The sequence below is a fragment of the Vitis riparia genome, chromosome 12 (assembly GCF_004353265.1).
Source record: "Vitis riparia cultivar Riparia Gloire de Montpellier isolate 1030 chromosome 12, EGFV_Vit.rip_1.0, whole genome shotgun sequence".
NCBI lineage: Eukaryota > Viridiplantae > Streptophyta > Magnoliopsida > Vitales > Vitaceae > Vitis > Vitis riparia.
The window spans coordinates 3,091,269-3,104,014 of NC_048442.1; the positions used below are offsets into that span (position 1 = coordinate 3,091,269).

The window sequence follows — 12,746 nt, forward strand, 5'->3', positions numbered from 1 at the left end:
TGTCAACCGGATAAAAACAAGATGAAATTAATTGAATATTGATAATTGAACTTTATAGAAACTTCGTCAAATATTACATGTAAATTTGAAAAAAAAAAATCAGTGGAAAAAAATTAATCAAAATTCATGAAAATATTTTTTTAAAAAAAATCATAAAAAATACTCTAAAAATAATAAAATAAACAATAATATAAATTATGAAATTATTATTTTTATATTATTTTTTATTTAAAAATATTTAACAATGTTATGCATTTGGGAGAAAATCAACATTAGAAAAGCCATTCCTCTAGCCCTTTTACTAAATAGCACACACATAGAATTATTGGAGATATGCTTCTTTGTCTAATTTATCCTAATATTCTAATATTATAAGAACCTATGTAATTGACTTGTTGGCCAACTTCCATTAAAAATATTGGATAGGAACAACTTGATTACTTGAGTCCATCAAGCTAGATTCATTAGTTAGATGAAAAAGTTTATCTAAATATAAAAATATATAAATAAAATCAAATGACTAAAAGTCCACTTCACGGTGATTTTAGATATCATTCAAATATTAAAAAGATTAAAAACATTTTTTAAAATCACTACCAAACTCACTCTTTATCTATAATTTTAAACTCCAAAAGGATAAAAATAATAAATTTGATTGCACCAATAAATTCAACAACCAAACTTGATGAAGAGTTTCAATTCATTCAAATTAAAATAAAAAAAAATTAGAAAATAAAATTAAAATTGTTTATTATTTGAATTATAATAGAAAAACAAGTGGAGAATATAAGGGCAGTGGCATGAGAGCTGCCACCCACTAACATAATAATTCAGGTAGCTCTTTCCTCTATTTTATTATTTATTTATTTATTTATTTGGAATATAAATCCATTAATGATCTTTACATTTGAGTTTGTCTTTTTGCATACATAACCATACATTTCATTCAAAGCACTATCATCCATTTACATCCATACACTCTCCTCACTTTGATTCCTTCAACCAAAAATGATTCATGCACAACATCTTGAAAAAAAGGAAAAATAAATTGTTTATAGTAATGAACCTTTCTTAAAAGCTCTTCCACACAACACCTTATCCATAATTGAACAAAAAGGACAATCAAATCCAACTCACTCTTCATTGCAAGGGAGAAGAAACAAAGAAAAAACTTGGATGATTGCTACTTTGTACTTATTTTGGATTTTACAAATAGAAAAATATAGGCCGGCATTTGAAGATGTCGAACAGACAGACCAAGCCATTAAGCCATCTATCATGTGTATTTTTTTCTGAATGGATTATGGTGTACAAAGACGATCATTCGATGACAATGATAGGTTTTGTTGACTGGTTGAGCTTGTTTTAGGCATTCTCCTTTCTCTTTCGTTTGTTTGGGGTGCCTTTTGTATATACCGTGTATACTTTGGTGTGCCCTTTTCATGGGGCACTATATCCAAAACCATCATCAAGATCTCCATTGCTTCTGGATTTCATCAAATCATGCAGCTGGATCAACCAACCAATCTGCATATAAAAATTTACTCAAGAGGTGAGATGAGCACTTTACCCAAAAGTCTATATAACCTTCAACACCTACAATCTGGCATTTTCTGTGAAGGGGATTTGAAAGGATAGAATGCAACTTTTTGTACAGATTTTCATTTGTAGTAAACAACAAATTATTTCCCAAAAAGAAAAAGGGACATATAGAACAACTAGGCATATCTAATGTATAGTAAGAATAGGCCATGTTTTATGCCTATGGAAGAACTAATTTCCGGAAATAAGTTGGATGATATAAAAACTCAATCTATGTATGCATTCAGATACTTGCAAAGATCACACAACTCAGAATTGGAATTTTTTCTTGTTTATGGATAAAGGAACAAAACATTGAGAGGAACCAAAGCCCCTGCTGCATACAGAGTATACTCCAGATTGTAACAACTGCAACAACACAAAATGAGATACGAGAAAGAAAAGAGAAAGATGTGAAAGTCACTAACCCCAACTGCACCCTGATCTGCCAACGGAATCCATTTCTTCCTACTGCCATAGTGTCTCAGTCCAGGTCTGCATCGAGAGTAGCAAAGTCTCCCTGAAATTGGGAATTTGCAGATTGCAGATCCTTATAAGTTCTCTTGTAATCATCTGTTTCTAGATAAAACAAGACAAAGGAAAAGGGGAACAGCCCTTCCTACCTTTCTCAATATATCTTACCATTCCAACTAAAATGCAAATTTTCCCAAGACTTACGAGCATTGAAAGAATTTGAACAACCCAAGAACCGTGGACAATAGCTTGTGACTATAGAAACAAAATCAGAACTCTAGAACTTTCAAGATTTGCTTCAAATTTTGCAAATAGATGTGAACTTTTAGATGACGACAATAACAAACTAACGCCTTTTCTTAAAGAAAAAATATACTAGAGAAAGACACCCTTGGAGATTCCTCCATTGCTTCTATAAGATGTCAGATGAAGGGCCCAGCAATCCAGGATCATGTCCAAGAGAGGAGAACATGATATGACAATTGAGGGTGAATCTCAATAATGAACTACACCTAAGGAGGGGGGAAGGGGGCGGGGGGTGGATATGTGTTTTTATACAAATTCAAGAGGTCTCCCAACGCCATATCATACTTCCTAGAAAATTTTCAGTTGAGATTGTGGTTTTTGATTTTGTTAAAGCATGGAATTTGGATTTTGTTGATATCATTGCCATATCTTTTCTTGGCTAGACATGCTAATATGAGACACTTCTTTTATTTTGGATTTGGATATACATGTTGATCTGAGATACTTGTTGATATATTATGTATATTCAATAGCTTCATCTGGTACTACCAATTGTTTGTGAGTTTTAATTGTAAGTTTTATAGTACCTTGGTTGTTATCAAGCGGGTAAGTGAGTGACCTTGTATATGAGTGTGGGTGGGGCTTTCTTGCTTGCATTTATTCGCGTTGTAAAGGGTTTTGTCTCATAATTGCCAAAGGGGAAGATTTTGAGTGTTTAACTAGGATGACAATTTTAGACAAAATTCTTGAGTATCACTGAACTTAGTTTTTCTGAATTCTTCCTCGGACTACTTGCCTAATGAAGATTTTTTTTAGATAAATGAGCGCATGTATATAAAATTAGGCAAAAAGCCACAAAGCATACAGGGAGTATACAAAGTAGCCTACACAAAAACAAAAGTAACGCTCACCATCCCTTAGGGAGTGGCAAGCCATTCCAAAAAACCTAAGAGCGAAGAGGACTCCTCTCCCATATACACCCTAGCCCAACTCCACAAATTACAAACAAACGAATTTTTTAGCTTCTGAATAGCTAGAGATCCCCCCCTAAAGGCTAATCTATTTCTCTCCTTCCAGACCGTCCAAAAAATACACAAAGGAATGGAAGACCAGATCTTTTTCCTCTTTCTCCCCACGAAAGGGCCCCTCCAACTTTCTAACAACTCTTTGACTTTCTCTGGGAACACCCAATTAGCCCCAAACAAGGCCAAGACAATCTCCCAGAGCGCCTTTACAACTGTACAGTGTAAAAGAATGTGATTTACAGATTCCTCTTCGCAACCACACAAAAAACACCGGTTTGGAAGCTGCCAACCCCGTCTTTGAAGATTATCCAAAGTTAGAACCTTCTCCCAAGAAGCCTCCCAGGCAAAGAAAGCAACTTTGGTTGGAACCTTGTCCACCCAAATGCTCTTTTTCGGGAAAGTAATGACATTAGTCCCTATCAACAACTTGTAAGCATCTCTAATCCGAAAGCGACCGTGTTCCGCTCCTTTCCATATCACTGCGTCCTCTTCACTAGAGATCCTCAAGTCCCTCAACATATGCAACAGCTCACCCAAGGCGTCCAACTCCCAGTCATTGATGTTTCTAGATAATCTTATATTCCAACCTCCTTGACCAAGGCTCGAATCCCACATCTCATTTACCGATGCATCCCTGTGAATCGCCAAAGCAAACAACTGGGGAAAAGCTTGGGACAACGCCTCATTTCCGCACCACAGATCAGTCCAGAAACTTACCTTGGTCCCCTTGCCCACTTTGAATTCTATATTCTCCCAACACCAAGGCGACTCCTTCATAATGTCCCTCCAAACCCCCACCCCAAACGTTCCGCGGGCCTCCTTAGTTCTCCACCCAAACCCCAACTGGCGATACTTCACCCCAATCACCTTCCTCCAGAAGCTATCTTCCTCAAAAGCGAACCGCCAAATCCATTTCCCCAACAAGGCCTTGTTCAATAAATCAATTCTCCGAATGCCAAGACCCCCACTCTCCTTTTGGGTGCATACCACCTCCCAATTGATTAGATGGAGTTTTCTTTCCGCACTTCCCCCTCCCCAAAGAAAATCCCTCTGGATTTTTTCAAGTCTCTTTACAACTAGCTTAGGCATGCGAAAAAGAGACAATTGGTAAATAGGCATGCTAGCCAAAGTGCTTTTGATAAGGGTAATCCTCCCACCCTTTGACAAATATTGTCTTTTCCACAAGGCAAGCCTTCTTCTCATTCTTGCTTCAACCCCATCCCACATAGCCCTGGCCTTGTGCTTGGCTCCCAAAGGTAGCCCCAAATAGACTGAAGGAAGGGTCCCCACTTTGCACCCTAACTCCACCGCCAACATCTCAATATCTTCCACCTCCCCAACCGGAATTACTTCACTTTTAGCAAGGTTTATTCTAAGACCAGAGGCTGCCTCAAACCACATCAGAATCCAGCTTAGGTGGGTCATGTGATTTCGTCTTGCTTCACAAAAAATGATCGTGTCATCAGCAAATAATAGGTGGGATACATTTGTCTCCATTCCCCCCTCCCTTGAATGTTACAACCTGAAATGAAACCCCCATCTACGGCCCTTCTTAACATAGCGCTTAGAACTTCCATTCCCAACACAAAGAGATAGGGGGAAAGTGGATCTCCTTGGCGTAGCCCCCTAGAATTGGGGAAGTAACCAGCTGGAACCCCGTTCACCAGAATAGAGAATCTTGCCGATGAAATGCACCACCAAATCCATTTCATCCAACGATCCCCGAAGCCCATCTTTCGCATGACCTTCATGAGGAAACTCCAATTCATACTATCATAGGCTTTTTCAACATCCAGCTTACAAATCAGCCCTTTCTCTTTTCGTTTAAGCCAATAGTCAATCACCTCATTGGCTATGAGTGATGCATCTAATATCTGTCTACCCCTCACAAAAGCATTTTGATCCGGCGACACCACCTTGTCTAACACCCCCTTAATTCTATTGGCTAGCACTTTGGCCAAAAGTTTGTACAATCCCCCAATCAAACTTATGGGTCTAAAATCTCCCAAGTCCTCCACCCCCCCTTTCTTAGGAATGAGGACTAGGAAAGTAGAATTAAGGCACTTGGCAAACGATTTTTCCTCAAAAAATTCCTGGAAGAACTCCACAATTTCCTCTTTCACAAACTCCCAACAGGATTGCCAAAATGCCACTGTGAACCCATCCGGGCCTGGTGCCTTATCACCATTCATCCCCATCAAAGCCGCATGAATTTCAGCCTCAGTGAAAGGCTGTTCCAGACCTTCAGCTTCAGCATGGCTTAGACTTTGCAGCTGCAGCCCTTCAATGTCAGCTCTCCAAGATTGCTCCTCTGTCAGCAACTGCTGGAAAGCATGCACCACCCCCTCTCTTACCTCCCTCTCCTCCTCCAGCCATCTCCCATTGATTCTAATTTTTTCCATGGAGTTATTTCTTCTATGAGCATTAGCCATCCTATGGAAGAATCCCGTGTTCTTATCGCCTTCCCTCAGCCACAATTCCCTAGATAGTTGTCGCCAATGCGTTTCTTCCAAAATCACCCATTTTTTAAAGACATCCTTAGCCTCTGTTTTCATCTCTGTCTCTCTTTCAGTTAGAATCCTATCCCTCTCCACCCTATCCCAAAATTCTACTTGTTGCAAAGCTAGATTTTTGTTGACTTCAACCCTCCCGAACACATCCCTGTTCCAGACTTTGATCTTCTCCTTCAGAGACTTCAGTTTTGTGGCCAATCTGAAACTAGCCCTTCCCCTCCCCCCCGCCTCCTGCCACCAACCCCGAAGAAGCTCCTTAAACCCATCAACTTTGAGCCACATATTCGCAAACCTGAAGGGGGAAGGGCCCTTCCTGACCCCTCCACCATTCAGAAGAATGGGAAAATGGTCAGAGGTGGGTCTTGGCAGCCTACACTGACTAACCCCACTGAAGCAGTCAAGCCAATCTTGAGACACTAGAAATCGGTCCAGTCTAGCCCAAGCTTGGTTATTCCTCCCCCCACTCCACGAAGCCACCCCCCCTTGCAAGGGAGTATCCAGAAGCTCTAAATCATCCACCACCTGAGCAAATCTTCTCATGGCACCAGTCAGCCTCCCCTGATTGCTCCTCTCTTCAAGGGATAGAGTGACATTGAAGTCTCCTCCTACGCACCAGGGATCATCCCAGATTCCCCTGATAGCCCCAAGCTCCCCCCAAAGGGTCTCCCTATCTTCTTTGGTGAATGGACCGTACACCCCTGTAAAAATCCAAACCTTCCCATCTTCTACATTCCTAAGTCTGCACGAGATTGAAAACTGACCCCTCTCTATCTCAATGATTTCCAGGGTTCTTTTGTCCCAGCATATCAGGATCCCTCCTGCAGTTCCCTGAGCGTCCAAGGCACCCCAACCAATAAACCTCCCAGAGCCCAAGCTCCTCACCATACCCTCATTCATGGACTGAATTTTCGTTTCCTGGATGCAAAACAAATCCACTTTCTGTTTTCTAATTATAGCTTTAATTATTTTCCTCTTGGAGCTATCATTAACCCCGCGCACGTTCCAACTCAAGATCCTTATTTTCATTGGACTTCCATAATTTGACACCCTCTTCCTTGCACAGTACACTTTTTCTTCCTTCCTCCCTCGTAGTTGACTGAACATTCAAGTCTTCTCAACTCTCTTTCAAATTTCGATTTCTCCAACATGGCTTTGTTATGGATTCTTTCTCTCCTCTTCCTAATTTTACCCATAAACTCCAAGATCTCTTTCTCTATGCCCTCCGTCGAGAACCCCAGGAATTGACTGAACCTGGCCAAGTCACTTTCCTCCCATCTCGCCTCCACCCATCCACTCTCTTCTTGGCATAATGGCCGGGCTAGGCACAGCGCCTTACTGTTATCCTCCCTACAATCATCCCTGATCTCTACCAAATCCCACCGCTCCCCTTCGATCTGCTCTGAAGTCTCAGTTCCAATGCACCGAGTGTCCCCCTCGTTTGAATCGTCAAAATCCCCAGAACGGTCGAAAGACTTCTCCACAGAAGCCCGACCAAAAGAAGAAAGGGAGTAGGAAGAAGGTTCAAAAGCCACCAGTCCAGAGGAGGAAAGGACATGACCGTACCTTGCGTCTTCTTCCAGCAATGCGCAGTCGGTCCTGGAGATCCCCCCCCACTGGTTCTCGTTTCTTTGGATCCCCCACTGACCATCCTTCACCCAGAAGGAGGATATGGCTGCGTCTGGGCCCCTTGACGAACTTGGATTGCACTCCGCAACAGAGAGGCCCTTCTCCACCTGGGCTTTAAATGAAGAGGGTGGGCTTTGAGAAGCCAGCCCAACCCCTTGAGGCAGGCTAGGGGTTTCCATGGGCTTCCCAGGCCCGGATTTAGCAAGCCCAGACGACTGTAAACCAGGGGGCGGGTCCTTAGACCACCCAGTAGACCTTGCTTGGCCCATCAGATTCAGCCCACCCAGAGTAATGGGCTCATTTGGAGGCCCATCTTCACTCTGAGAGGGATTCGAAGACTGGCCCGACCTGCTGCACTGATTCCACGTCCCATCAACAGTCAGCAGGGCGTCCTTGAGTCTCAGGCCCTCCATCCCTCCCGTCACGCGCTCCCTCGCGCGTGCATGCTCATCACCCCCTACCTCCGTTCCCATTACGACGGCCTTCCCTTTCCTTCCATTCGCCGGAGCTTTCATTATAGGCCTGATTTCCCACCATAGGGTTATCAAGAAACAAGAACCTTCAACCCAAACCTCCACCTCGTTGGGACGAACCTCACCGTTCCTCTTCACCAGGAGACGTGCCCACTGTAGCTCTTCCATTTCTTCCGTTTGATGGTCCATCGCAAGAAACCCCCCACACGCATCCCCAATCTTCCTCAGAATACCCCGCTCCCACAAAGAAACGGGTAGGCCTATTACCCTCACCCATGCTTCACTACTCCTATCCCCTTCCCTCCGGCATCCCGTCTCCGGCCTCCACTTCTCTAACTGGAGGGATAGCCCCCCGACCAACACACTTCCACTCTTTGCAGCTTGCTCTGCCTCTGCCTGGATCTCAAACTCCATTAGGACCTTGCCCTTCTCCATTTTTGCAAGCCCTAAGTTTCCTTTAAGCCTCCAGATTCTCGCTAGCTGAGTTCCCCACCCTCTGAGCTTGTCCCCCTTTACATCATTAGGGTTCCAAGACCCAACAATACAATGCTCAAGTTTAGATAAATTCCGGCCCATTTCCTCCTTGGTCACCTCTACCCTTGCTACTGAAATTTCCTTTCCGCTCGCCATTGTAATCGCTTCTGCATATGTCTTTGCCATAACAGGCTTCGACCGTGGCTCGTCTTCCTTTTGGAGCTTAATGCGTCTTTCTACACAGCCCAATCTCCGTAGAAGTTCCACCATTGAAACCCAGCCACCCTTTGTTCCTCTGCCTTTGGGAATAAAAACGCTAAATCTCTTTCTCTCCAGGTCCGCGACCCCCAGACGGAGAAAGCATCCCCCTCTGTTAAAGTCGCGCGTCAGAGAATACTCCCTCCCGTTCTCCTTCCATTCTCGTACCCACCTCACCATCCTTGCATTCTCGATACTCAGAGTCAGACACTCGAAGACTATCCCAAGGCTCACCGGACCTAGTCTAACCCACGACGAGATCCCTCCTTTTCTTTCCACAATCGTAACTTGCAATCTGCCTCTCCTCTCCTCCACCTCGACCTCAAACGATTTCGATTCCACATCGAATCCACCCCTACTAACATTCTTCTCAGACCTCGCCTGACGTTCGCCCCCTGCAAATCTTGTCAATCCACCTTCACCGCCGCTGTCTCTCTCTCTCGCAAACTTTCTCTCTCTAACCCTCTCTCTCTCCTCCATCCCGCTTAAACTATGACAAAAATTTTCCTCCATTAATTGCCTTGTTGAAACTGGTAGACAAAACCACATTGATCAATTCTCATTTTCAGGATCTCAGAAAGTTCAACTTGCTCATGAATATTCGATAATGAACAAAGCTGTACCATGGATGTATAAATTGCCTAATGAAGATTAAGATGTATAAATTGCTTAGAGGTCAAAATATGTAGTTATGGTTGTTGATGGATGAAACTGGATCAACCAAGTTTTTCAATTTATTATTTCTCTTGAACTATTTTTTAAAAGAGTTGAGGAGACTAGGGCAACGGTTTTTCAACGAAGTATCTGTGTGCCTTGTCCTAGGATCAGTTTTTTTGTGAGATCTTTTCTTAGCCGTTGGATTAGGGGTTGCTTTCATTTTAAACCAAAATGCTTCCAAATTAGGAGGATAGAGACCTACAACCGTTTTCTTTATCCTTCGTGTGCTCTCTCTCTTTATGCCAATTTAGGAGTGTTTCGTTACCAAGAAAATCTTCTTTCTCCTTGATTTCCTAATCATTTTTCAACAGATTTTCTTAAAAATTGACTAATTTTTCTGTTTCATTCATCTCTCATTTTCTCATTTAACTTAGACCATAGTTCTACGGTCTCTAATCTTGTTAGGTAAATCTATGTACCTTTTCTTCATATTTAGTGGATTATAACTCTACGGTCTTTGATCCCATGGTTTTTACATACATAAAGTCTCGGAGAGACTTTGTGGGTCGTTTTCCACGTAAATTGTTGTCTCACTATGTCTCTAATTTTTAAAGAGAAATTCAAAAATAAAAATTTGGGCTAAAAATAGATTACCTAGCAACCCCCTCTAGGTATTCCATGAGTAAGATCTAAATTTTCACAAAAGATATAAGGGGAAAAAGCATTATAAAGAATTTCTTCCTATTCAAAGGAAAAGAAATAATATAGAGTAGGAACCTCACAATCCTAAGTGGTGCATAGATGATAAACAAATAGTTGGATTGCTATCAAATAGAAGTTCAGCGGTTGATCAATAATTTCACTCACTTATCACATCATTATGCAGCTAATCTTCACCTGCATTGTGCCTCTGTTTCACACAAAAATGTTACATGAGGTGTGTCCTTTGTCCAATTCAAGTATTCCCCACACAATCTTTCTTTCATCAAAAAAGCTACATAGAGTGTAAGCAAAAACATCCAGATTGCTCTTAAATAAAAGTTCAGTTGTTAATCAATTATCTAACCCAGTTATCACATAATTAGCTCTTTCATAAAATTCCCACCAGATTTCTTTTTTTCTTCTCCCCCTCTAGAAAATGTTCCAAGAATTGTCTCCTTTGTCCGATTGAAGTGCCTTTGTCAGGCTTCCCAATTCAAAAACTTCAGTAGCCTCCCCATCTTGAAGCCATCCTTTCCAAATGTTTTCACCCTTTTAACTACAACACTCTCACTATCATCCATTGCATTTACAACTTAATCCCATTCCACTAACCCCTTGAAATTGAATCTTCTGACTACTTGTGTCACGCCCCACTCCTTATCCATCTTTTACTGGGGAACCAATTGCAGAGAAAATTGGCTGAGATGCAGGAGAATATAGGAGGGACTGGACATTCCAGAGAAGAGGAGGGTTAACTTGGCGGCATACATGCTGGTAGATAAAGTAGATTTCTAGTGGGAGACCATGAAAAGAGTGTATGATACAGATGCAATGACTTGGGATTAATTTGAGAGAATTTTTCTAGATAAATATTTTGGGGAAGTGGCTAAGCATGCCAAAAGGATTGAGTTTGAGCATCTCATTCAGGGAACCATGACAGTGTTGGAGTACGAGTCTCACTTTTCTGAATTGTCCAAATTTGGTGTGGGCATAATCAGTGAGGAAGGGGAGAAAGCAAGGAGGTTCCAACAGGGGTTGATGCCTTCCATCAGGATTAGGGTGGTTCATTAGTTATAAGGGACTACTCTTAACTAGTTAAAATAGCCTTGCTAGTTGAACAAGATATAGATGATACCAACCAAATTCGGGTGAAGAGTGGGGCGTGACAAAATGGTATCAGAGCCTGATCTCCGGCCGAAAGTGTTTCAGCGAGGACACTGCCCCCCCAATGAGGTGGATTGTAGGACACCACATCGCCTTGGGAGTGAATGGTGAAAATCATATATGAAGGACTTTCACCCAACAATATCGAGGCCTTTGTGCCAAGTGTGCGCCACTGCAGCACTCAACTTCACCATATTGGGTGGAGAGTGGGGCATGACAACTTTCATCAACCTGTTCTCCCACTAACTCTTCTCCCACACGAAACTGCTTGATTTTCTAATTTACAATCGCCTTTGCAATCCTGCTTCAATTTATTCAAGAAGTCAGCATTCTGATACCTCATTTTCTCTGATTTATTCATCAAGTGGATGTACCGATGCCGCATACCCATCAGTGGATGATTCTCAAGCAAAAAGTCCTTCCTATAAGCCTCCCTAAGCACCACAGTACGGGTCCTAATCTTATTTGAAACATAGAAAATACCCGCATAACGAACCAAAGCCTTCTTAAACCTCGACCCAAACCCCAAATACTCACCCAACCAAAAAATATTGTCCCTCTCCGTCTTCTTTGACACCATAAGACTAAGCAACTCGTGAAGAACTGCCACTGCCCACTTCTCCGCCTGATCACTATTCGGATTCAGATGGAACCCGTTCTCATATGGTGAAATGTAAGGCAAATTTTGCCATTCATCCAACCAATCCTTCACCTTCTTCTGCAAATCAAATCCTCTTGAAAAGAACATTGGAAATGCAATTCTCATTCCTTTCCTAATATCCGAATTCCCATTCATTGCCCTCTTTTCCAGTACTGAACAAGCAAGATTTTCCCTCCAAGAAACCAATTCCAAATCCAAAAGTTCTGGGTCATTTCCACTGCTGATTTGAAAATACTCAGGAAAATCACAGCAAATGCCAGTGATGTAGTTATCAGGAAGACCGAGGTCAAACCTAAAACAATCCACAATACGCAGCGGTAGCCTCCGGGCACCGGCCAACATCAGAAACTTCGCGAGCCGCTCCGCCGCTTCTTTGAGACGCTCCGGCGAGGCGTGGACGGCGAGTTCTTCGTTGTGGAGGGCTATGGCTTGGGGCGTCAGGCGCACGTGAGGAGTGGAGAGGGGTTTGGGTAGGAATATTCGAAAGACGGAGGGGTATTTATGGAAGAAATTGAGAGCGGTGGTGGGGAGGCGGAACTGGGGTTTGTTGACGGCAGCGACGGCGGCGGGGAGAGTTTTGGAAGGGGCGGAGAGGATTAGAGTTTTGAGGGCGAGGAGGGGCTTGAGGTTTTTCTCCTTGGAGACGGCTTCGTCAAGGTAGGGGTCGCGAACCCATTTGATCTTCGCGGCGATGAAGGTGCGGCGGAGGAGGCGGTGGTGCTGGGGTTTGAGGGTGGTTTTGAAGAGGAGGGCCATTGATGGGTTTGCATTGCAGTGGAGGAGATGGATTAGTGAAGACAGCGTTTGGGCCTAGTTTTGAGCTGGGCTTCCACTCTCATTTGGATTATCATTCAACGATCTGGATTTTACTGCAGGTTTTGAACGGTCTAGA

At 42.7% G+C, this 12,746-nt stretch overlaps 1 protein-coding gene across 3 annotated transcripts; it reads right to left on the reverse strand.

Moving 5' to 3' along the window:
* Positions 1-1,027: 1,027 nt before the first annotated feature.
* LOC117925838 (protein WHAT'S THIS FACTOR 9, mitochondrial) lies at positions 1,028-12,634 on the reverse strand. 3 transcript variants are annotated; one of them, XM_034844946.1, is made up of 3 exons: positions 11,169-12,634; positions 2,010-2,101; positions 1,028-1,527 (listed from the first exon to the last, which is right to left on the reverse strand). In XM_034844946.1, the coding sequence occupies exon 1, from the start codon at positions 12,608-12,610 to the stop codon at positions 11,420-11,422; it is 1,191 nt and encodes a 396-aa protein (XP_034700837.1). In that variant the 5' UTR covers positions 12,611-12,634; the 3' UTR covers positions 1,028-1,527; positions 2,010-2,101; positions 11,169-11,419. The 3 variants fall into 3 exon arrangements, with proteins under 3 accessions (XP_034700837.1, XP_034700836.1, XP_034700835.1); XM_034844945.1 differs by having other exon boundaries at positions 10,225-12,634; XM_034844944.1 differs by having other exon boundaries at positions 10,195-12,634.
* Between the last annotated feature and the right edge of the window lie 112 nt (positions 12,635-12,746).